Source organism: Oncorhynchus clarkii, chromosome 17 (assembly GCF_045791955.1).
Source record: "Oncorhynchus clarkii lewisi isolate Uvic-CL-2024 chromosome 17, UVic_Ocla_1.0, whole genome shotgun sequence".
NCBI classification, from domain to species: Eukaryota; Metazoa; Chordata; class Actinopteri; order Salmoniformes; family Salmonidae; genus Oncorhynchus; species Oncorhynchus clarkii.
Window position 1 is genome coordinate 30,365,826 of NC_092163.1, and position 26,387 is coordinate 30,392,212.

The following is a 26,387-nucleotide window of genomic DNA, read 5'->3' on the forward strand; positions in this document are numbered from 1 at the left end:
ACAGGGTGATAAACAAAAGGCACTATATTTCACTTGTGATTTCATGAATATGAATATTTTCTGACCGTTGCGCTATGCTAATTAGTGTAGTTGATGACAATTCTCCCGGATCCAGGATGGGTAGTTCTAAGAGGTTTTAAGAACACATTCTTATTTTCAATGACGGCCAAGGAACGGTGGGTTAACTGCCGTGGTCAGGGGCAGAACGACAGATTTTCACCTTGTCAGCTCGGGGGATCCAATCTTGCAACCTTACAGTTAACTAGTCCAACGCAATAACGACCTGCCTCTCTCTCGTTGCACTCCACAAGGAGACTGCCTGTTAGGCGAATGCAGTAAGCCAAGGTAAGTTGCTAGCTAGCATTAAACTTATCTAAAAAACAATCAATCATAATCACTAGTTAACTACACATGGTTGATGATATTACTAGATATTATCTAGCGTGTCCTGCATTGCATATAATCTAACTGAGCATAAAAGTATGACTGAGTGGTGGTAGGCAGAAGCAGGCGTGTAAACGGTCATTCAAACAGCACTTTTGTGTGTTTTGCCAGCAGCTCTTCGTTGTGCTCTATTTATGACTTCAAGCTTATCAACTCGCGAGAGGAGGCTGGTGTAACCAAAGTGAAATGGCTAGCTAGTTAGCGCGCGCTAACTAGAGGGACGGAAGCTATACTGTTTCACTGGCAATACTAAAGTGCATATAAGAACATCCAATAGTCAAAGGTTAATGAAATACAAATGGTATAGAGGGAAATAGTCCTATAATTCCAATAACTACAACCTAAAAGTTCTTACCTGGGAATATTTTAGACTCATGTTAGACTCATGTTAAGGAACCACCAGCTTTCATACGTTCTCATGTTCTGAGCAAGGAACTGAAGCATTAGCTTTCTTACATAGAGAAGAAAGTAAAAGTGCAATATGTGCCAACTGTTTTTGCATTTAAACCAAATTGAACACGTTTCATTATTTATTTGAGGCTAAATTGATTTTATTGATGTATTATATTAAGTTAAAATAAGTGTTAATTCAGTATTGTTGTAATTGTCATTATTACAAATAAACAAAAATACATTTTTTTTAAATGTAAAAAAAAAAAAAAACACAGTATCGGCTTTTTTGGTCCTCCAATAATCGGTATCGGCATTGAAAAATCATAAATCGGTCGACCTCTAGTGTGTATGGCCCAGTAAATCACTTGGGCCAAGCATCCTGACATCCAGGACCTGCATACTAGGCAGTGTCAAAGAAAGGCCCAAAAAATTGGAGTCAAAGACTCCAGTCACCCAAGTCATAGGTTCTCTACAGCATAGCAAGTAGTACCAGAGCGCCAAGCCAAAGACCAAAAGGCTCCTTAACAGCTTCTACCCCCAAGCCATAAGACTGCTGAACAATTAATCAAATGGCCACCTGGACTATTTACATTGACACCCCTCCCTGCTTTTTATTTATGCGTAGTCACTTAACAAATTACCTCGACTAACCTGTACCCCCTGCACTTTGACTCGGTACTGGTAGCCACTCGTTATGTAATTTTTTGTCCTAGATTATCTTCTCCTTTTTTACTTTAGTTTATTTAGTAAATACTTAACTATTTCTTGAACTCCATTGTTGGTTAACCTCTCTGGGTAATGTGGGACGCTAGCGTCCCACCTGGCCAAAAGCCAGAGAAAATGCAGAGCGCCAAATTCAAATAAATTACTATAAAATGAATCTTTCATTAAATCGCACATGTTAGATACCAAATTAATTCCGTCGATATATATCCAAAATGTCCATTTTTGATCCAGGAAAACACAGGTTCCAACTTGCGCAATGTGACCACAAAATATCTCAAAAGTTACCTGTAAACTTTACCAAAACATTTCAAACTACTTTTGTAGTACAGGTATTTTTTAAAGTAAATAATCGCTAAAATTGAAGACTGGATGATCTGTGTTCAATACAGGAGGAAAACAAACTGACGCTACCTTTCTGGTCACTCGCCTCTAACAGTACACTTCAAGTGACCCTCGTTTTGAACAGGCCTACTTCTTCATTACACAAAGGAAAAAACTCAACTAATTTCTAAAGACTGGTGACATCCAGTGGAAGCCGTAGGAACTGCAAGAAGGGGTCCCTTGGAAATCTGGATTCCCAATGAAAACCCATTGGAAAGAGAGTGACCTCAACAACAAAAAAAAATCGGAATGGTTTTTCCTCTGGGTTTTGCCTGCTACATAAGTTCTGTTATACTCACAGACATGATTCAAACAGCTTTAGAAACGTCAGAGTTTTCTATCCACATATACTAATAATAGGCATATCTTATCTTCTGGGGATGACTAGCAGGCAGTTGAATTTGGGCATGCATTTCATTCGGACGTGAAAATACTGCCCCGTCACCAAGAAGTTAAGCTTGTAAATATGAATTTCACGGGAAGGTTTATCTATATCTGTTGTATTCGGCGCCACTCCTGCTTTGTCTTGACTGTGTGCTTAGGGTCGTTGTCCTGTTGGAAGGTGAAACTTCGCCCCAAGTCTGTGGTCCTGAGCACTCTGGAGAAGGTTTTCATCAAGGATCTCTGTACTTTACTCTGTTCATCTTTCCCCAATCCTGACTAGTCTCACAGTCCCTGCTGCTGAAAAACATCCCCACAGCATGATGCTGCCACCACACTTCACCTTGAGGATGGTGCCAGGTTTCCTCTAGATGTGAAACTTGGACTTCAGGGCAAAGAGTTCCATCAGACTAGAGAACCTTGTTTTTCCGTGGTGTGAGAGTCTTTAGTTGCCTGTTGGCAAACTCCAAGCGGGCATTCATGTGCCTCTTACTGAGGAGTGGCTTCCACCTGGCCACTACCATAAATGCCTGATTGGTGGAGTGCTGCAGAGATGGGAAAACCTTCCAGAAGAACAACCATCTCAACAGAGGAACTCTGTCAGGATGACCATCGGGTTCTTGGGTCACCTCCCTGACCAAGGGCCTTGTCCCTGATTGTTCTGTTTGGCCAGGTGGCCAGCTCTAGGAAGAGTCTTGATGGTTCCAAAATTCTTATATTTAAGAATGATTGAGGCCACTGTGTTCTTGGGGACCTTCAACACTGCAGAAATATTCCAGTACTCTTCCCCAGATCTGTGCCTGGACACAATCCTGTCTCGGATCTCTATGGAGAATTCCGTTGATCTCATGGCTTGGTTTTTGGTGTGACACGCACTGTCAACTGTGGGACCTTATATAGACAGGTATGTGCCTTTCCAAATCATGTCCAAGCAATAGAATTTACCACAGGTGGACTCCAAGTTGTAGAAACATCTCAATGATGATTAATGGAAAACACACCTGAGCTCAATTTCCAGTCTTAAAGCAAAAGGTCTGAGTATATTTTTAATACATTAGCAAATATTTTTTTTAAACCTGTTTTGGCCTTGTCATTATGGGGTATTGTTTATAGATTTCTGAGGAAATGTTTATTTAATCCATTTTAGAAAAAGGCTGTAATGTAACAAAATGTGGATAAAGTCAAAGGGTCTGAATACTTTCGAAGGCTATGTGCAGCACTTCGTTTTAAAAGCATCGAATTATCAAATCAGTTCGGTTTCTTGCTCAACCTGCGAGCAACACCTATCAAACTCAGACATATATTAAAAGGAATGTCGATTTGCAAGGAACTAGTATTAGAGGTTCTTGTAGTTTATCGAAAAAAGTCATATTTCTTCCCCCGGCTGGAATTACTCTCCTACGTAAAAATGACCAACATGGCAGATTCAGACAGGACTTAAAATTACAGATGTAGTGCTCTTGCATATAATAGCATAACCTTAACATCACAGTAAAAGGGACAGCGCGAGTATCCGCCAACTTAGCAAACTTGCTAGATATTTGTTAGCTAGCCCAGTACCGTTGCCTGTAGGTAGCCAACCTTCCTACGGTAATTTATTAAGTGTTGTTAAATTTTTACCATTCCCTTCAGGCTGGGTGCCATGTCACAACATGGTGATAAATAAACATTTTAAAAAATCACGGTCATCCAACTCAGAATTACAAGTCAGAAACTGAGGCAACATCCTAGAGCTCCAACCAGACATTTTTCAGTCTGAGCTTGTTTTGTTTGAGTTCAGTCGTCTTGAACGCACCAAAAGTAATACGTTAGGGCGTGGCATACGGCATAGCTTTTTTACTAAGCAGTACGTGCTAAAGAGTATGTAGTATGATTAGTACACAGTATGCCATTTAAATAAGTAGTAGGCAAGTCAGATTTCAGACACGGCCTTTGACTGTTTTGATGACAGGAAGGTCAGTCCTAAATCACGGTTAGGAAAACCCCTACATAACCACGTCTTAGACCCATTTTCTTATTGCCCTTTAGATGGAAGTTTCTGGGATTTTAAATCATTATTAAATGTAGGCATTGTTCCCCTAGTGAGTATGCCATTGCTTTATATATTGGATTGTTTAACTGTGATCTGTTAAAAATAGACTAATCTTTTGTCATTTGTATGGATTCTTTTGCAAATGTTCCAAAGTGGGAATCAATTTGTTTTTAATATTTTCACCCTAGTGAGTAAGTCAGGTAGAGTATTGTGCATTTCCAAACAGAGGTGAAACAAATTCACCCACTCGTGTCTGGACTAGACTTTTCCCCAAAACAGCACTCTTGTACTGGCCTGAGGGGTATCCTATGAAGCAGGTTTGAAAAGTTATTAGCGAGGTAACTTTGGTAAATTCTGGATAAACTGTCATACGCATGCGGCTCACCTTTCAGCCTGGTACATTTCTATGGCAACGAATCCTTCAGAACTAAAAAGGTTTTAAGGCATAGGCAGACCTGCGCCAGACGGCGTATGGAGTCATGGAGGACACAGTAGCTCAGACACAGAGCATCAATGGCTGTATTGTAGAGACCCTGTAATGTACTGTGAGTGCTGGGTGGTATTACCGATTAGGACCAGGGTATCAGGTGTTACGGCTGTGATTGGCCATCGGCGGCTCTCACTCGTAACCCCAAGATACGTTGGTGGAAATACTACAACTTGACAATCGTCAGCAAGCTTGGACAATGGAAACTGTTTGACGGGAAGAGCAGAGAGGTGCCATTGTTACAGGGCGATAATTGGCAGAGTATGGCAACACTGTTCCTTGTGACGCTCCTTCCTTCAATCACTATTAAACGACGGACCCAAAATAAATCCAGAGAGACACACGACTGCTGAATCCCAAGTCAACCTTTACTCCTTACTCTAAGCAAATGGACATGTAGAGATATGGGGGGGGGGGGGTGTAAGCAAGCAATATGGTGAAAAATTCAACCAAGCTCATCGGAAGGCAATGTGGAACAAGTTCCATATTGCTAAAAACCTATATCAGTAACCTCCTTGGGTATACAGGAGTAATTGTTTCGGGTCTAGGACAGGGCTCTCCAACCATGTTTCTGTAGAGCTACCATCCAGTAGATTTTCGCTCCAACCCTAATCTAGCGCCCCTTGATTCTAATAATTAGCTGGTTGATGAACTGAATCAGTTTAGTTACAACTGGGGTTGTATAGCGAAAACCTACAGGAGGATAGCTCTCCGGGAACAGGATTGGAGAGTCATGGTCTAGGAGTTCATTTTAACATTCAGGAGTAAAGTGGGTGGCTAGCCTAAAGTACCAAAGAGACAGTGGCTTCAGAAAGTATTCACACCCCTCAACTTTTTCCACATTTTGTTGTGCTACAACCTGCATTTAAAATAGAGGCCCTTTTAGCGGGTGGAATGGCAGAGAACAATTTGTTATGGTACTTCATGGTAAGTTTACAAACATATACTATGATAAATAGAATTGAAACTTGTATCTCACTACTGTAAATGGTGAAATACAGTACCAGTAAAATGTTTGGACACCTACTCGTTCAAGGGTTTTAATTTATTTTTACTATTTTCTACATTGTAGAATAATAGTGAAGACATCAAAACTATGAAATAACACATATGGAATCAACCTGACGACCATGTCTGCGCATGCACGCTGACACGTTTCCTCCGACACATTGGTGTGGCTGGCTTCTGGGTTAAGGAGGCATTGTGTCAAGAAGCAGCGTGACTTGGTTGGGTTTCGGAGGACGCACGGCTCTCGACCTTCGCCTCTCTGTTCCTGTTTTATGACTGACCATTGTTCAATTCTGACGCCAATTTAAATGTACCATTAACATCCCTAATACTAACCTAATTGACAGAGTGAAAAGGAAGCCTGTACAAACAAATATTCCAGAACATGCATCCTGTTTGCAACAAGGAACTAAAGTAATACTGCAAAAAATGTGGCAAAGCAATTAACTTTTTGTCCTAAATACAAAGTGTTATGTTTGGGGCAAATCCAATACAAAAAATTACTGAGTACCACTCTTCATATTTTCAAGCACAGTGGTGGCTGCATCATGTTATGGGTATGCTTGTAATGGTTAAGGACTAGGGATGTTTTCAGGATAAAAAAATTAAATGGAATGGAGCTTAGCACAGGCAAAATCCTGGAGGAAGACCTGGTTCAGTTTGCTTTCCACTAGACACTGAGATTAATTCACCTAACAGCAGGGCAATAACCTAAAACACAAGGCTAAATCTATACTGGTTGCTTAGCAAGAAGACAGTGAATGTTCCTGAGTGGCCGAGTTACAGTTTTGACTTAGGTCTTGCCGTAGATGTTCAAGAAGATCTGAAAATGGTTGTCTAGCAATGATCAAGGACCGATTTGACAGAGCTGTTAGAACTATGAAAATAATAAATGTGCAAATGTTGCACAATCCAGGTGTGGAAAGCTCTTAGAGACGTACCCAGAAAGACTCACAGCTTTAAAATCACTGCCAAAGGTGCTTCTACAAAGTATTGACTCTGGGGTGTGAATTTCTTTGTAAATTAGATATCTGTATTTCATTTTCAATACATTTGAAAACATGTTTTCAATGTCCTTATGTAGTGTTGTGTAGATTGGTGAACAAATATTAAACCAATTTTGAATTCAAGCTGTAACAACATTTTGAAAAAGGCAACAGGTATGAATACTTCCTTAAGGTACTGTTTGTCGGTCTGCTTACTCCTAGGGTGGTTGAGCAAGGCAGTGCCCTGCCCTCCAGTTGCCCTGACAGTATGCTAGATTTAGCGCCAGTGCTAATTGGGCATGAGTGAAGCGGACACGGTGATGTTTTTATCAACTCAAGTGGACCGCAGGGAGTCATTATCCTCATTTTAAATGTTCTCCCTGGGGGCAGCGAGGCAGTGCTGTGGCCAGAATATATGCTGACCCTGCAAACATGACCTTCCATTTCATATGAGATCTCTATACAGAGTCGTATCTGGCCAAGAAATCTGCAGGAAACTGCCTGTTATTTTATGTAATTGGGGATGGGTTTTCAGTCATTACTTCACTGTTCATCTTTGGCACATGCAAACACAGATCCTTTTTGCAAATGAATGGATATTGATTGAGAGGGGTTGCAGAGGCAATGGTTAGTTCTTACCTTAGCTGGGATTGCAGCTTCACTCCTTTGGTTACAAAGTCCTCCCAGGCTGGATAACTAGCCTGTAAAGAAAACGCATGGGGATTAGATGTTAAAAACAGTAGTAAATCATTAAATATATAGGACATAAACATTTCATGTCAGCGGCTACTAGACCATTCTATGATACTGCAATTGCTTAGATGATTTAACTCAATCAAGTTTGCCGTCATTTTTAATTGGATGTGAAGGATATTGCCTGTTACTGGGAAAAGGAGTGGGTCAGGGAGGCTTGACAAGTCAATAGGGCTGCTGCATTGAACCAGTTGGAGTTCACATCAAATTGTATTGGTCACACACATTTAGCAGAAGTTATTTCGCATGTAGCGAAATGCTTGTGTTCCTAGCTCTAATAGTGCAGTTATAATGCTAGTTTACTAAGGGGTTCTTCTGTATGTGAAATTAAATATAAGGCCGCGGCTGTCTGTCAAGTTCAAATATTTCAGAGGCAAAAACATAGCACTGGCTACAGAACATGAGTAGAAATTAAAGCCTAAACATCACAGAGCCAACTAAAGGACCACTGCATGGTGCATAAGTCAAATTCTATAGAGATGATTCAATGTAAAATAGAAACAGAGGTAGGCCTAGCCAAAACTTGGTCACCTGGTAATGGCTGACCCAAGCCGCTGTTGATAAAATGTGGGGTGGATAATGCCGCTTAGACAATAAGTCTCAAGCGTTTAGCCTCTTATCGGCCGAGCCAAGCTGTTCGCTCCCACTGCAAGCACGCACCTCGGCTGAATTAAATATATTAGACCACAGGAGATGAACCACCAGAGGCCAGTCAGTCACTTTTCCCTTTGTCACATTTTAACCTAAATTTGGTTACATTTATTTAACTAGGCTAGTCAGTTAAGAGAAAAATTCTTATTTACAATGACGGCCTACCCCGGCCAAATTGTGTGCCGCCCTATGGGACTCCCAATCATGGCCGGTTGTGATACAGCGTGGAATCAAACCAGGGTCTGTAGTGACGCCTCTAGGACAGATGCAGTGCCTTAGACTGCTGTGCCACTCAGGAGCCCCACTACATTTCATAGAACTTGCTTTATATGGACATGGAGCTTCCATTACTAAACTCAACTTCTCCATTGGAAAAATACTAAAAATAGAATGACTACACTCTTGTTGCTCAGACAACGCCATGACTGTAGTCACCTGCTACAAATCTGACAACCCTAATCCTGCACTGTTCGAGTGACCATTGGAAAAGGGGCCAGCGAAGGCAGAGTGGGCAGTCACTGATGCAACCTGGCTCTGGATGAAGAGAAGTCCACCGTGCCGCTTGGGTCATGAACCAATGCACACATGGATGTAACAGGTGGTGCTTGTTTTGTACCTTCCGTCTCCAAAGGGGCTATTTGGTGTGTGACTATCCACTAACAATTAAGAATCAAATCAACCTTTGTCCTTGGCCGAGGGAGCGATTGATCCAGAAAGCTACTGGAAGTAGTCACTAACAAGGACATTAACTACAGAATAAGCAATGTACGCAATGTACAAATGAAATAATTAATTTCTCCTTGAATTGTGACAGTAAATGCATTCACTGCATGTCGTTTGCTTTCCGTTGACCTGCTTCAACAAACCAATCCTTATGCAAGTTCACATTCAGGGCCCAGTGAGTAAATGAGATGAGTCACATGATAATGAGCCTTTTGCTGCCCCAAGGCCAGTGAGAAAAAAATAAGCTTTTTCCTCTGTTGGCAACAAAGCAATACAGCTGTTATGCGCTACAGTTTTAGGAGATGTGCTGACTCGCAGAGGTAATGTATTCTAGAGAGGAGGAAAATAAACTGATAGTGATCTCTATGGTGCGATTTCTGAGGAAACAACTAACATAACTCTAAACCGGTTTCTCAGCACAAACATTCTAGGAAATCCTTGTTTGCCTTTCAGGCTACAAAGAATTGGGTAAGGTTGGGAAGTACTCAGTTTTATTGGGGCCGTTCCAACAAGATATGACATATCAGTTCTGTTATACTCACAGACAATTTTGACAGTTTTGGAAACTTTAGAGTTTTCTATCCTAATCTGACAATTCTATGCATATTCTAGTTTCTGGACCTGAGAAATAGGTAGTTTCAAATGGGTACGTTTCTCATAAAAAAAATCTAAATACTGCACCCTACACTCAACAAGTTAAAGCTTTAAATTACTATTGTAACCGCAAAAACACCAGTCGCAACGTCAACAGTGAAGAGGCGACTCCGGGATGCTGGCCTTCTAGGCAGAGTTGCAAAGAAAAAGCCATATCTCAGACTAGCCAATAAAAACAACACACTGGACAGAGGAACTCTGCCAGAAGGCCAGCATCCCAGAGTCGCCTCTTCACTGTTGACATTGAGACTGGTGTTTTGCAGGTACTATTTAATGAAGCTGCCAGTTGAGGACTTGTGAGGCGTCTGTTTCTCAAACTAGACAATAATGTACTTGTCCTCTTGCCCAGTTGTGCACCGGGGCCTCCCACTCATCTTTCTATTCTGGTTAGGGCCAGTTTGTGCTGTTCTGTGAATGGAGTAGTACACAGCGTTGTACGAGATCTTCAGTTTCTTGGCAATTTCTCACATGGGATAGCCTTCATTTCTCAGAACAAGAATAGACTGACGAGTTTCAGAAAAGTTGTTTCTGGCCATTTTGAACCTGTAATCAAACCCACAAATGCTGATGCACCAGATACCCAAGTAGTCTAAAAAATGCAAGTTTTATTGCTTCTTTAACTTCTCTAGGACAGGGGGCAGCATTCGGAATGTTGGATGAAAAGCATGCCCAAATTCAACCGCCTGCTACTCATCCCCAGAAGTTAAGACCTGCCTATTATTCATTGGGAATCCAGAATTCTAAGGGACCTTCTTGCAGTTCCTACCGCTTCCACTGGATGTCACCAGTCTTTAAATCAGGACAACAGTTTAACTGTGCTAACATAATTGCAAAAGGGTTTTCGAATGATCAATTAGCCTTTTAAAATTATAAACTTGGATTAGCTAACCAATGGGACGTTGTGAGCACAGGAGTGATGGTTGCTGATAATGGGCTTCTGTACGCCTATGTAGATAATCCATTTAAAAAATAAATTAGCTAGTCATTTACAACATTAACAATGTCTACACTGTTTTTTCTGAACAATTTGATGTTATTTTAAAATAAAAAGTGATTTTCTTTCAAAGACAAGGACATTTCTAAGTGACCCCAAAGTTTTGAACGGTAGTGTAGTACTTAACATCTGATTTGGACCAAACCTTGAGAGAGATGTAGAATCCAAAGAAATGGTCAAAATCCACCCACAGTGCCCAACACAAACCCACCCCAACAACGATTATACAGTATCAGTTCTCTATGTCTGACTAGTATGGCGCTGCGGCTCAGAGTAGGACTATCCCTGATACATGAGTGGGTGGCTTTTGACCATTTCTTTGGATTCCTCATGTCTAACTCATTGTTATAAAAACTTGGTCCAAATCAGATGTTAAATATAGTACCTATGGGATATCATATGAATCCTATAGATGAAAACTTGCCAGTTTGGGTGCAATCAATTTGTTTAATTTCTCAGAGATCAAATTATATTTCAACAAAATCATTTTACAGGAACGCTAATATTATGTTTCTAACTACATAAATGAACAGAAACAGGTGGGTGTCAAAATCCTCATGCTTTTGAGGTGTAATGACCCACTGTTCAATCAATTGCCGTCACGATGACTAATTGTTTGCGGGTGCTGTTTGACAGGCACTGGTTGATTTATATTACTTCGATAGAAATACCACACACAGGAAATAGATTCACACGGCAGCCTGAATGCACTAGCAAAACCGTAAATGAACAGTGGAGATGCTCTGAAATGGCAACCTGAGGCCATTGCACCTGGCAAATCTGGATCAAAGGGGCTGGACAGTGTGGGATGGGGAGTATAGCCTATAGCCTGCAGTTTTGTGCTCGTCTCTCACCTTTCAAACTGGTTTCAGCAGCAGAATTCAATAAAAATAAATAATTTTACAACTTCATGAAATTATGACGGGGAAAATAGCTGTAGACTACTTGCAGGCTAGAAAACTGTGTGCATAGCATCTAAGCACCACTTGTAGCCTACCAGTGCCAATGGTTTGTACCAAAGAGGCTGCTTTCCTGTGTCTGAAAAAAGCTTGAAGTGATCCAACCAGGAGAGCCCTCCCTGTTTCTTTCATGGTTCCACTTCCTTGATTATTTTTTTCTCCCTAGTGAGTAGAGCTCTTCTGAAGTTAGTCCCTTGAGTTTCTCTTTAAACTGCATGAAAGGCCTTTGTTTCGGAGTTGACTCCCGGAGAGAATCTCTATTACATTTTGCCGTTGCTATGGAAAGACGAAATGACTAACATACACCTTCTACACTCCTACTGGCTAGTTCTTGCACCATCTCTCTGCCTCCAAAAACAGCATCAGGGTATGCCACTGGAACCTAACTGATCATTGATCCTGTTGAACAGTAAAGTAGCGGACTTTGCTCCATTCAAGCTGAAGCTCAGCTGTCCTTCATTCATGCCTAGAGATGTACCAACAGCGGAGCCAGCCTGCCTCCCGTGCTCCACTTATTGGATTAATAATTGATACAAAAAAGATCACGGTCCAGCTCCTCTCGACACTTACACTGCTACTAACAAGGGCCCTTGGGAGGCTAGGGGAGCCCGATAGCCCTGTAACCAGTCATACACCGAGGTTGAGCATACTTTTTGCACATCTCAAATACATTTTTCACACTGGATGGAGAATGATGCACTGTCCTTATAAAGATAGATGGAACCTAAAAGGGCACTTGTTGATTGAGAATACCTGTGGATCACACAGTTAAGGTGGGTGCGTTTGGATACTACAACACCACAGCTTCCCACAGGGCTGTTCAGAGGTTGATGGGCTGTTAAATTTCAGTGATCCGTAGTACTGCATGGGTCCTGAGCAAACACCGGAGACCTGAAAGCCACCCTCACCATCCTCCACATGCAAATTTCCTCTATCACCAGGGCTCGGCCCCCAGGATGGCCGCTCCCCAATTCAAAGCTTGGATAAGGACACACTCAACATTTGTCAAAGTGAAAGCACAGTGTTTCCTCTGCCCACAAATGACATGGAACCCCTTCAATTCCGGGATCTCCGCCATAGGGTCTGAGGATGGGTGTGGATGGATAACAGTTGAGTAGCATGTCAACACGCTGACTTAAACTTCTTTCATCAGATAAGAGAGGGCGCATCAGATAGCAACAAGCTTTGACAGTGGTGGCACAAACCCTATTCCCAGGAAACTATGACTCAAGCTTTAGTCATCCTCCTGAAGTTCTCACTGTTCAGTATAGCATTTCTCTTTATGTTGAGAAGACCAGCTTTGAGTGCAGACGGCACAAGTAGGCTGCTGTAACATAAAAAATGAGGGGTTCAACAAGGGTTCTTCTAAGCTCCTCAAAGTTCTTTGAAGAACCTTAAGGTTATTGGCACTGAAATGGTTCCTCCAAGAACCCGAAAGGTGGTGGGGGTTCTTGCAGGAACTGCCAAACTGAAACATTTGGATTTGAAAGGACAGCAGGTCCAGGCACTTACCTTAAAAATTGAGATCTTCAAATTTTTCAGTTAAGGTTTGTCCCTCGAATTAACTAAATGTATGTTTTTTTATAATGATGCCATCTATATTATCATATTTGCGCAAATCTTTCTAAAACAGGCTGACACAATGACACAAGCTGTATTGGGTGCAGATTACTGAACTGAACACTTTTATGTCTGCAGGTATACAGACGAGGCATACACAAGGTATGTAAATTTGTATTGGTATGTTACGCAGATCACATTTACCATCCTCCTCCCTTACCTCTTCAAAACAGTTTCTCATTAACATTTACCACAAAATACAAGGTATGAATATTTACATGTGCATGTTGTCTAATCTGTATAATTAAACATTTGATTCAGACTCAACCCTCCCTACACCTCCGATCAATATAAGAGGAAACCTGTTCAATCACAAAGCACTGCAAAATCATTCAGGCTATGGATATGGAGAATATCAACACGCTAGAGGATATACCCATTGGACTTGGGACTCCGCTGGGAGTTAAAATCCAAATGAAGTTTTTATTCTGCGTTGCCACTAAAATCAAAATAAACAATGACAACTAAAATAGTGTTATTGTTATGCATATCATTATCAACACCAACAATAATAAATAGGGGGGGTAGTTAACACCAAAAGGTTCTTGATAAAGGTTTGAGGGTCCATTAAAAGGGGTTATTTGAAGAACCCTTTTTTTAAAAAGTTATTCCAAGGACTTAGGGTTTCCTCCACAGTTTCAATTTGAAGAACTCCTAAAGGATACTCCAGGAACATTTTCATTTTTGAGTGTATAACATCTTGATGTATTAACCATTAGAATAGTACTGGCATGTTTACAGGTTGGGACCCAACAACTAGATTAAAATCAGCCAGCAACATCTTCCTCAATATATAGTCAGCATAGGATCATGTTAATGATCGAAGAAAATGCACATTTAGTGTCCAAATGTTAATTAATTGTGCTACAGTTAAACCAGCAAATCAGTGTGTTGCTCAAGACAAAACAATTGGCTTGTTAAATTAATTCCCCCCTAGTGTGATACTAAAATGAAGTGATCCAACTCAGTTGCACCTGCAAAGAAAGCAACTTGCTCGGTTACAATCACAATACATAGACCAGGTCGGTGCTCTAGACTGGAGATTTCAGGAGCTGTTATGGCCAGAACAGGCGAATTGGAGGACAGGGTAACCCGACAGGCTTTGCCCTAAGGCACTGTTCTCAGTGGCCCTTTGCCCAGTGTACAAGGCTACTGAGGCCCAGTGAACCAGCAGAGGTTGCTTCTAAATTAAAGGATTCGCCCCATTTATTTTTCAATTTTTGTCTAAAATGACATACCCAAATCCAACTGCCTGTAGCTCAGGACCTCAACCAAGTATATCCATATTCCTTATACCATTTTAAAGGAAACACTGAAGTTTGGGGAAATGTGAAATTAAACGCAGGAGAATAACCCATATCTGGTTAAAGATAATACAAAGAGAAAAAAAAACATGCGTATTTGTGTTCCATCTTTGAAATGCAAGAGAAAGGCCAAAATGTAATATTCCAGCTTAGGAGCAATTTAGATTTTGGCCACTACAGCAATGTGCAAAGTTTTAGACTGATTCAATAAACCATTGCATTTCTGTTCAAAATGTTGTATCAAGACTGCCCAAATGTACCCACTTGGTTTATTAATACATTTAAGTTCATAAATGTGCACTCTTCTCAAACAATAGCATGGTATTATTTCACTGGCATAGCTACTGTAAATTGGACAGTGCAGTTAAATTAACAAGAATTTAAGCTTTCTGCCCATATCAGACATGTCCATGTCCTGGGTAACGTTATTTTTATTTACAACCTCATGCTAATCACATTAGCCTACGTTAGCGCAACCATCCTGTGGTGTAGGGGCGGAGAAACCGATCCCGTAGATGTTATCAAGATGGTGATAAAGACAAACATCAGCTCCCACATGAATCAAATCAAAGTTTGTCACGTGCTTACTTATTGTTCACCTGTTTTACACTAAGTAAGTAAAGAAATAAAAACTGTAAAAAGACAGTGAAAAATTAACAGTAGCAAGGCTACACACAAGGCACTGGTTAGTCGGGCTGATTGAGGTAGTATGTACATTTGGTTAAAGTGACTATGCATATATGATAAACTAAATGATTATCTGCAAATTCCACTATATTGCCTAATCCTTATTGTGGCTAGCTTCACAACACATAACCCAGTCCGGTCAAACCTCATTAGCCAAATGAAGCTAGCTGGCTGCTTATAACTTTAGCTTTGGGCAACAGGGTTAAGTTGCTGACTAGCTATTTATTTTTTATGAACTGAAGTTCAATAGGTGAACAAGTGGCAACCTAGCTAATACTTACAAGGATTCCTAAATAATTGCTAAGAATAATGAAGATGACAAAAGGTTCTACTGGTCATTGTTTTCAGGCTGGTTGTATTGGTGCTTGCTAGGTCCCAAGCTAAAGCTAGCTACCCCAGAAGTTGCGGTTGAACAAATGATGCTTTATTACCAATGCGGTATTGTAAACACATCGTTCGTGGCCAGTGTTTGCAGACTTTTTTGTACAGCTTTGACAGTGCTACTTTATATTTTTTGACACAAAGACCCAAACGGCGTTCCATAGTATGTATGTTGTGAAGCTAAAAAGCAGGGACGCTATTACTGTGTAACTGCAGTAGGGCAACAACTGAAAAATAGCGCACTTGGTAGTGTGTAACGGTGCTCGACCAGTCGGCAAAATCCAACATCACCCACGAGAGAGAACGGTTGAATGTCAAGGGCAATGAATTCCATTATCTTGGCTTTAATGGATTTAGACAGATGTCTCGCGGTAAATGTTCTTACTCGATCAAATGACTGCTCGATCCACACAGCAGCCATGTGGGCTAAGTTAGGAATGCAGTGTTGCACGTGTAGCGCAACACTTTACAAGGTGTCATTACACCATATAGGTATGCACATTAGCTTTGACGTCGGCGTTAAACTAGACCAACGTCGGCCAATACACGTTGGCATTTTTAGCTAATATCGGACGATACCGATATGTTCACCGACAAATTGTGCATCCCTACTTTATATGGATCATTTATAACACCAGGCACACTTAACAGTTGGACTATTGATTATAGACCTAATTCAGTGGGGGTTTTTCTTTTCTTAGACAATTATGGCAAGAGCTACATCCTCTCGACGCTGCTGCCTCAGACGCATTGTTCTCAACACCAAAAACTTTGCTTAAATGCACATAACGACATATTGGGGAAGGGGCCAATTCAATTCAACTGAAGATTGTCCGCGGTTCTGAAACGGAGACCGCTTTCCAATGCGGGAGAATATATATATTTTTTTTTTTAATTACTAAAATGTTTACAAAATGTATGTCACATGCGCCGAATACAAAAGGTGTAGTAGACCTAAAAGTGAAATGCTTACTTACAAGCCCTTAACCAAAAATTAAGTTAAGAAAAATAAGTGTTGAAGTACAGTTGAAGTCAGAAGTTTACATTCCCTTATGGAGTCATTCAAACTCGTTTTTTTAACCACTAAAAATGTCGTTAACAAACTATAGTTTCACCAAGTCGGTTAGGACATCTACTTTGTGCGTTTCCAATTATTGTTTACAGACAGATTTCACTTATAATTCACTGTATCACAATTCCAGTGGGTCAGAAGTATACATACACTAAAGTTGACTGTGCCTTTAAACAGCTTGGAAAACTCCAGAAAAAGATGTCATGGCTTTAGAAGCTTCTGATAGGCTAATTGACATCAATTGAGTCAATTGGAGTTGTACCTGTGGATGTATTTCAAGGCCTACCTTCAAACTCAGTGCCTCGTTGCTTGATATCATGGGAAAATCAAAAGAAATCAGCCAAGACCGCAAAAACAATTGTAGACCTTCACAAGTCTGGTTCATCCTTGGGAGCAATTTCCAAATAGCTGAAGGTCCCAAGTTCATCTGTACAAACAATAGTACGCAAGTATAAACACCAAGGGACCACGCAGCCGTCATACCGCTCAGGAAGGAGACGCATTCTGTCTCCTAGAGATGAATGTACTTTGGAGTGGAAAGTGCAAATCAATCCCAGAACAGCAAAGGACCTTGTGAGGATGCTGGAGGAAACAAGTTCAAAAGTATCTATATCCACAGTAAAACAGGTCCTATATTGACATAACCCGAAAGGCCGCGCAGCAAGGAAGATGCCACTGCTCCAAAACCAGACTACGGTTTGGGACTGCACATGGGGACAAAGATCATACTTTTTGGAGAAATGTCCTCTCGTCTGATGAATCAAAAATAAACTGTTTGGCCATAATGACTAGAGGTCGACCGATTAATCGGAATGGCCGATTCATTAGGGACGATTTCAAGTTCAGGGGCAGAACGACAGATTTTCACCTCGTCAGCTCGGGGGATCCAATCTTGCAACCTTACAGTTAACTAGTAAAACGCAATAACGACCTGCCTCTCTCTCGTTTCACTCCACAAAGAGACTGCCTGTTATGCAAATGCAGTAAGCCAAGGTAAGTTTCTAGCTAGCATTAAACTTATCTTGTAAAAAACAATCATAATCACTAGTTAACTACACATGGTTGATGATATTACTAGATATTATCTAGCGTGTCCTGCGTTGCATATAATCTGACTGAGCATACAAGCATACAAGTATCTGACTGAGCGGTGGTAGGCAGAAGCAGGTGCGTAAACATTCATTCAAACAGCACTTTCGAGAGTTCTGCAAGCAGCTCTTCGTTGTGCGTCAAACATTGCGCTGTTTATGACTTCAAGCCTATCAACCCCCAAGATGAGGCTGGTGTAACCGAAGTGAAATGGCTAGCTAGTTAGCGCGCACCAACTAGAGGGACGGGAGCTATATTGTTACACTGGCAATACTAAAGTGCCTATTAGGACATCTAATAGTCAAAGGTTAATGAAATACAAACGGTATAGAGGGAAATAGTCCTATAATTCCTATAATAACTACAACCTAAAACTTCTTACCTGGGAATATTTAAGACATGTTAAAAGGAACCACCAGCATTGATATGTTCTCATGTTCTGGGCAAGGAACTGAAACATTAGCTTTCTTACATAGCACATATTGCACTTTTACTTTCTTCTCCAACACTTTGTTTTTGCATTATTTAAACCAAATTGAACATGTTTCATTATTTACTTCAGGCTAAATTGATTTTATTTATGTATTATATTAAGTTAAAATAAGTGTTCATTCAGTATTGTTGTAATTGTTATTTTTACAAATAAATAAATATATATTTTTTAAATCGACTGATTAACTGGTATCGGCTTTTTTGGTCCTCCAATAAACCGGTATCGGCGTTGAAAAATCATAATCGGTCGACCTCTAGTAATGACCATTGTTATGTTAGGAGGAAAAAGGGGGAGACTTACAAGCCGAAGAACACCATCCCAACTGTGAAGCACGGGGGTGGCAGCATCATGTTGTGGGGGTGCTTTGCTGCAGGAGGGACTGGTGCACTTCACAAGATAGATGGCAACTTGAGGCAGGAAAATTATGTGGATATATTGAAGCAACATCTCAAGACATCAGTCAGGAAGTTAAAGCTTGGTCGCAAATGGGTCTTCCAAATGGACAATGACCCCAAGCATACTTCCAAAGTTGTGGGAAAATGGCTTAAGGACAACAATGTCATGGTATGGAGTGGCCATCAAAGCCCTGACCTCAATCATATAGAAGATGTGTGGGCAGAACTGAAAAAGCGTGTTCGCGCAAGGAGGCCTACAAACCTGACTCAGTTACACCAGCTCTGTCAGGAGGAATGGGCCAAAATACACAACTTTATGTGGGAAGCTTGTGGAAGCTACCTAAAACGCTTGACCCAAGTTAAATAATTTAAAGGCAATGCTACCAAATACGAATTGAGTGTATGTGAACTTCTGACCTTCTGGGAATGTGACAAAATAAATAAAAGCTGAAATAAATCACTCACTATTATTCTGACATTTCACATTCTTAAAATAAAAGTGGTGATCCTAACGGACCTAAAACAGGGATTTTTTACTGGGATTAAATGTCAGGAATTGTGAACGACTGAGTTTAAGTGTATTTGGCTAAGGTGTATGTAAACTTCCGACTTCAACTGTATTTACTAAAATAAGCTGAAGTAAAATAACTTAACTTAAGCCTGCTACAACAGTAGCAAGGCTATATACAGAGGGTACCGGTACAGAGTCAATGTGTGGGGGCACAGGTTAGTCGAGGCAAAATGTACATGTAGGTAGAGGTAATGCATAGATAAACAGAGTAGCAGTAGCGTAAAAATAGGTTCAAGGGGCCAAATAGTCCAGGTAGCCACTTGATTAGCGTATGTCATAAATTTAATTTTATCAGTGTTCCACCATTATTCTTAAATAAAATAACCATATACAATTTCATACCGGTGTCTTGTGCAACATGAAAGTCAATTTGCGACTGAACGACTAAAGAAATCTCATAATCACGACTTAAGCAGGAGCACCTTCAGCATGCAATACATGAGCAAACAAGTTCGAATCCCAGAGCTGACACGGTACAAATCTGACGTTCTGCCCCTGAACAAGGCCGTTAACCCACTGTTCTTGGCCGTCATTGAAAATAAGAATTTGTTCTCAACTGACTTGCCTAGTTAAATAAAGGTAAAATACATTTTTTTTTTTTAATTACACAATGGTTGCATTATTTACGCATGACAGATTGGGGGGGGGGGGGGGGGGGTGAAACACCCAAGGAATGTGCCTACCTTGGTAAAAGTAGTGTTGCAGCCTCACGTCATTTCCAATATCGACGAGCCAGATATCAATAAGCATTCACGCCCGAGGTTATTCCCAATCAGTGTAGGCAATGGAGAGGTTAGGCATTGTAAGGGATACAGCATTTCTGTAAGGCCCCAACAGAGACCATAGACTAAATCAATGGTTGTGAGAAATAGCCTAATAGCAGTTTCCTGATTGATCCTCAAGCTGCCCTTCCCTGGACATTCCACATACACATTTGTAGGCCTAGGCTATATCTAAGGAACTTCAAGCCAGGGTACGAAGGAATGATGTGTAATTCCTCACAAAATTACAACAAAGGGCCGATATTTTTTGGACTGTCATGAAATTGAATCCATAGAATGGGACTTGAGGAAGAATTGTTCACAGATACAAATGTCAAATATATTTGAGAAAAAACGAATCAAAGTCGTCAGCTTTTGGCGCTCTGCATTTTGGCCAGTTGAAGTTGGAAGTTTACATACACCTCAGACAAATATATTTCAACTCAGTTTTTCACAATTCCTGACATTTAATCCTAGTAACAATTCCCTGTCTTAGGATCATCACTTATTTAAGAATGTGAAATGTCAGAATAATAGTGAGAGTGATTTATTTCAGCTTTTATTTATTTCATCACATTCCCAGTGGGTCAGAAGTTTACATGCACTCAATTAGCATTTGGTAGCATTGCCTTTAAATTGTTTGACTTCATTAGGGTAGGGGAAACTATTTTCAACTCCGGATGAAAAGCGTGCCCAAAGTAAAATGCCGGTTACTCAGGCCCAGAAGATAGGATATGCATATAATTGGTAGATTTGGATAGAAAACACTGAAGTTTCTAAAACTGTTAAAATAATGTCTGAGTATAACAGAACTGATATGGCAGGCAAAAACCTGAGAAAATTCCATTGACTTAGGACTCAAATTACACTTCATATGGGTTCCACTAGATGTCAACAGTCTGTAGAAATAGTTTCAGGCTTGTATTCTGAAAAATGAGGGAGTAAGACCACTCTGAATGAGTGGACACTACAGGTTTACATGCGCACGACCGAGAGCGCGCCTTTCTTGTTTTCCTTAAAAATTGACGAAGCTTTTGTCCGGTTGAAATATTGATTATTATTACTAAAAACAACCTGATTGATTGTAAACATCGTTTGAAATGTTTCTACGAACTTTACTGATACTTTTCGGATTTTGTCTGTCTGTTGTGACTGCCTTTGAGCCTGTGGATTACTGAACAAAACAGAGGTTTTTGGATATAAAGAGGGACTTCAACAAACAAAACAAACATTTATTGAGTAAATGGGAGTCTTGTGAGTGCAACCATATGAAGATCAAAGGTAAGTGATTAATTCTCTATTTCTGACTTGTGTAAGTAACTCCTCTACTTGGCTGGTAACGGTTTGTAATGATTTGTCTGCTGGGCGCTGTTCTCAGATGGTATGGTGTGCTTTCGCCGTAAAGCCTTTTTGAAATCTGACACCGTGGTTGGATTAAGAACAAGTTCATCTTTAAACAGATGTATAACATTTGTATGTGCTAAGAATTTTTATAATGAGTATTTTGTTTTTTGAATTTGGCGCTCTGTAATTTCACTGGATGTTAGCCAGCCTCATGATGCCATCTATTTTGTGAAGTGCACCAGTCCCTCTTGCAGCAAAGCACCCCCACAACATGATGCTGCCACCCCTGTGCTTCACAGTTGGGATGATGTTCTTTAGCTTGCAAGCCTCCCCCTTTCTCCTCCAAACATAAGGTTGGTCATTATGGCCAAACAGTTCTATTTTTGTTTCATCAGACCAGAGGACATTACTCCAAAAAGTATGATCTTTGTCCCCATGTGCAGTTGCAAACTGTAGTCTGGCTTTTTTTAATGGAAGTTTTGGAGCAGTGGCTCTTCTTTGCTGAGTGGCCTTTCAGGTTGTCGATATAGGACTCGTTTTACTGTGGATATAGATACTTTTGAACCGGTTTGCCCCAGCATCTTCACAAGGTCCTTTGCTGTTGTTCTGGGATTGAGTTGCACTTTTCACACCAAAGTACATTCATCTCTAGAAGACAGAACGCATCTCCTTCCTGAGTGGTATGACAGCTGCGTGGCCCCATGGTGTTTATACTTACGTACTTTTGTTTGTACAGATGAACGTGGTACCTACAGGCGTTTGGAAATTGCTCCCAAGGATGAACCAGACTTGGGGAGGTCTATAATTTTTTTCTGAGGTCTTGGCTGATTTCTTTAGATTTTTTCCATGATGTCAAGCAAAGAGGCACTGAGTTTGAAGGCAAGCCTTGATATACATCCACAGGTACACCTCCAACTGATTCAAATTATGTCAATTAGCCTATCAGAAGCTTCTAAAGCCATGACATCGTTTTCTGGAACTTTCCAAGCTGTTTAAAGGCACAGTCAACTTAGTGTATGTCCACTTCTGACCCACTGGAATTGTGATACAGTGAATAATAAGTTAAATAATCTGTCTGTAAACAATCTACATTGTAGAATAATAGTTCAAAATAAAGAAAACCCTGGAATGAGTAGGTGTCCAAACTTTTGCCTGGAACTGTATGTGGGGTGGGAGTACGTTGAACAGTACAAAACAGCACAGCAGAGGTTGACAGTGAAAATGTATTCCTGACCCGTCTTAAAGTTTTCCCGTACTGTCCTGATCCCGCAGTTTTCTATAATCCCTTAACTTTCCTGTCCTCCCAAAAAATAAAACCATTCCAGTTCCGTGCTCATTTTTACACACCAAAAGTCAGAAACAACTTTATCCGTTAGTTGCTCGTCCGTCTGTTCTTGCTCTGCGGCAGCAAATGCATTAGTGGAACCCCCCCCCCAAAAGAAAACATAAGTATTGCTTGTTCCTTTGGACAGTCGATCCTGTCGTCTCGAATTCGCGTCTAGAACTTCACTCCTATTCCTACACAAATCACACAGGAGTCCTGGTCCCATGTCAACCTCAAGAGTTGAGTACAGTAAATTATACTGTACCTACTTTACTGGTGAATACTCTACTGAACTCTGCTGCACTGTTCTGGTCCTAGTTTCCCAAAGCCTCTTTAGTGTTAAGATCATCGTTACAACCTTCTCACGATGCATCTTTAGTAGCCGAGCTGTTTTCCAGAGCTTTCATTAATAATGTGGCTCTTAAACACTTCTAGCAGCCAAAGAACATCGTCATAAGTTTATTTTGCCCTTCCGCATCACTTTTTTATGGAGCCCCTTAGGGGTTCATGGTGGGGGGGCAGCCAAGTTAATCCATTCAGTTGTCACATAACGCCACAGAGGTCTCAAGTTTTGAATGAACGTGCAATTGGCATGTCGAATGCAGGAATGTCCCCCAGAGCTGTTTGCCAGAGAATGTAATGTTCATTTATCTACCAGAAGCCGCTTGCCAATGCCATTTTAGAGAATTTGGCAGTACATCAACCAGCCCCACAACCACAGACCATGTGTATGTCAGTTTGGTCATGTAAACTTATCACAGAGCGCCCCATGATGGTGGTGGGGATTGGGTATAGGCAGGCATAAGTTAGTGGCAATGAACAAAAGCATTTATTCGATGGCAATTTGAAGGAACAGAGAAATCGTGACGAGATCCTGAGCCCCATTGTCATGCCATTCATCCTCTACCATCAATTCATATTTCAGCATGATAATGCACAGCCAAGTCGGAAGAAGATGTACACAATTCCTGGAATCTGAAAATGTCCCAGTTCCTCCATGGCCTGCATACTCACTACACAGGTCACCCATTGAGCATGTTTGGTATGCTCTGGATTGACATGTAGGACAGAGTGTACCTGCCAATGTCCAGCAACTTCGCATAGCCATTGAAGAGGAGTGGGACAACATTCCACAAGCCAATCAACCCTATGCGAAGGAGATGTGTCACACTGCATGAGGCAATGGTGGTCACACCAGACAATGACTGGTTTTCTGATCCACGGCCCTACCTTAAGGTAGTCATGTGAAACACTTTTTTTTATTTAACCAGGTAGGTCAGTTGAGAACAAGTTCTCATTTACAACTGCAACCTGGCCAAGATAAAGCAAAGCAGTGCGACAAACACAGAGTTACACAAGGGATAAACAAACGTACAGTCAATAACAATAGAAAAAAATCTATACAGTGTGTGCAAATGTGGTAAGAGTAGGGAGGTAAGGCAATAAATAGGCCATAGTGGCAAAATAATTACAATTTAGCAATTGAACACCGGATTGATAGATGTGCAGAAGATTAATGTGCAAGTATAGATACTGGGATGTAAAGGAGCAAAAATAAATAACAATATGGGGATGAGGTAGTTGGGTGGGCTATTTACAAATGGGCTAAGTGCAGGTGCAATGATCGGTAAGCTGCTCTGACAGCTGATGCTTGAAGTTAGTTAAGGAAATATGAGTCTCCAGCTTCAGTGATTGTTTAATTTTGTTCCAGTCATTGGCAGCAGAGAACTGGAAGGAAAGGTGGCCAAAGGAGGAGATGGCTTTGGGGATGACCAGTGAAATATACCTGCTGGAGTGCGTGATATGGGTGTGTGCTGCTATGGTGACCAGTGAGCTGAGAAAGCGGGGCATTAACTAGCAAAAACTTAGATGACCTGGAGCCAGTGGGTTTGGCGACAAATATGAAGCAAGGGCCAGCCAATGAGAGCTTACAGGTCGCAGTGGTGGGTAGTATATGGGGCTTTGGTGACAAAACAGATGGCACTGTGATAGACTGCATCCAGTTTGTTGAGTAGAGTGTTGGAGGCTATTTTATAGATGACATCACCGAAGTCGAGGATCGGTAGATTGGTCAGTGTTACAAGGGTATGTTCAGCAGCATAAGTGACGGATGCTTTGTTGCGAAATAGGAAGCCGATTCTAGATTTAATTTTGGATTAGAGATGTTTGATGTGGGTCTGGAAGGAGAGTTTACAGTCTAACCAGACACCTAGGTATTTGTAGTTGTCCATGTATTCTAAATCAGAACCGTCCAGAGTAGTGATGCTGGATGGGCGGGCAGGTGCGGGCAGCGATTGGTTGACGAGCATGCATTTAGATTTACTTGCATTGAAGAGCAGTTGGAGGCCACAGAAGGAGAGTTGTATGGCATTGAAGCTCGCCTGGAGGTTTTTAACAGTGTCCAAAAGGCCAGAAGTATACAGAATGGTGTCGTCTGCGTAGAGGTGGATCAGAGAATCACCAGCAGCAAGAGCGACATCATTGATGTATACAGAGAAAGAGAATTGAACCCTGTGGCACCCCCATAAAGACTGCCAGAGGTCCGGACAACAGGCCCTCCGATTTGACACACTGAACTCTGAGAAGTAGTTGGTGAACCAGGCGAGGCAGTCATTTGAGAAACCAAGGCTGTTGAGTCTGCCGATAAGAATGCGGTGATTGACACGAGTCGAAAGCCTTGGCCAGGTCGGTGCACAGTACTGTCTTTTATCGATGGTGGTTATGATATTGTTTAGGACCTTGAGCGTGGCTGGGGTGCACCCATGACCAGCTCGCAAACCAGATTGCATAGCGCAGAAGGTACGGTGCGATTAGAAATGGTCAGTGATCTGTTTATTAACTTGGCTTTCGAAGACTTTAGAAAGGCAAGGCAGGATAGATATAGGTCTGTAACAGTTTGGGTCTAGAGTGTCTCCCCCTTTGAAGACGCGGATGACCGCGGCAGCTTTCCAATCTTTAGGGATCTCAGACGATATGAAAGAGGTTGAACAGGCAAGTAATAGGGGTTGCAACAATTGCAATGGATCATTTTACAAAGAGAGGGTCCAAATTGTCTAGCCTAGCTGATTTGAGGTGGTCCAGATTTTGCAGCTCTTTCAGAACATTAGGATTTGGGTGAAGGAGAAGCATGGGGGTGCTTCGGCAATTGCTGTGGGGGGTGCAGAGCTGTTGGCCGGGGTAGAGGTAGCCAGGTGGAAATCATGTCCAGCCGTAGAAAATTGCTTATTGAAATTCTCAATTATCATGGATTTATCGGTGGTGACAGTGTTTCCTAGCCTCAGTGCAGTGGGCAGCTGGGAGGAGGTGCTCTTATTCTCCATGGACTTTAAGTGTTGGCATTGAGCAAACAGTAGATTTTTTTTTTTTTTTGCCTTTATTTAACTAGGCAAGTCAGTTAAAAACAAATTCTTATTTTCAATGACGGCCTAGGAACTGCCTGTTCAGATGGGGAAGCTGTGGGGCAAAAAGGCCTAGGCCCAACCTGAAATAGCCTACTCAATTTACCTCTAATTTATCCCTTTAATAAAAAAAGGACATTGGTTGCAATCATAGTATCATGCCCAAGGGTTGGTCTATAAATTTAATCCAAGGACATAGGCCTAGCTGCTTGTAAGTAAATTAAATATGAATATGTTGGGAATATATGGCCATATGGTGGGGATGCCATGCTGGTAATTTGCTGGGTGCTGCTGCCACATGCAACTCACACCCTGCCAATGTCAGCTGCCAATCAGGATAACAGTCACTGACATTGGGTGACTTCATGGCCTTAAT

General features: G+C 41.2%; 1 protein-coding gene across 4 annotated transcripts in view; it reads right to left on the reverse strand.

Moving 5' to 3' along the window:
- Positions 1 to 26,387, reverse strand: part of LOC139370691 (protein MTSS 2-like) — a 109,384-nt gene that overhangs the window by 81,184 nt on the left and 1,813 nt on the right. For all 4 annotated transcript variants that reach the window (XM_071110317.1, XM_071110316.1, XM_071110318.1 and 1 more), the window contains exon 2: positions 7,478 to 7,539. In XM_071110317.1, coding sequence (XP_070966418.1) covers positions 7,478 to 7,539 — 62 coding nt within the window. The remainder of the gene's footprint in view (positions 1 to 7,477; positions 7,540 to 26,387) is intronic.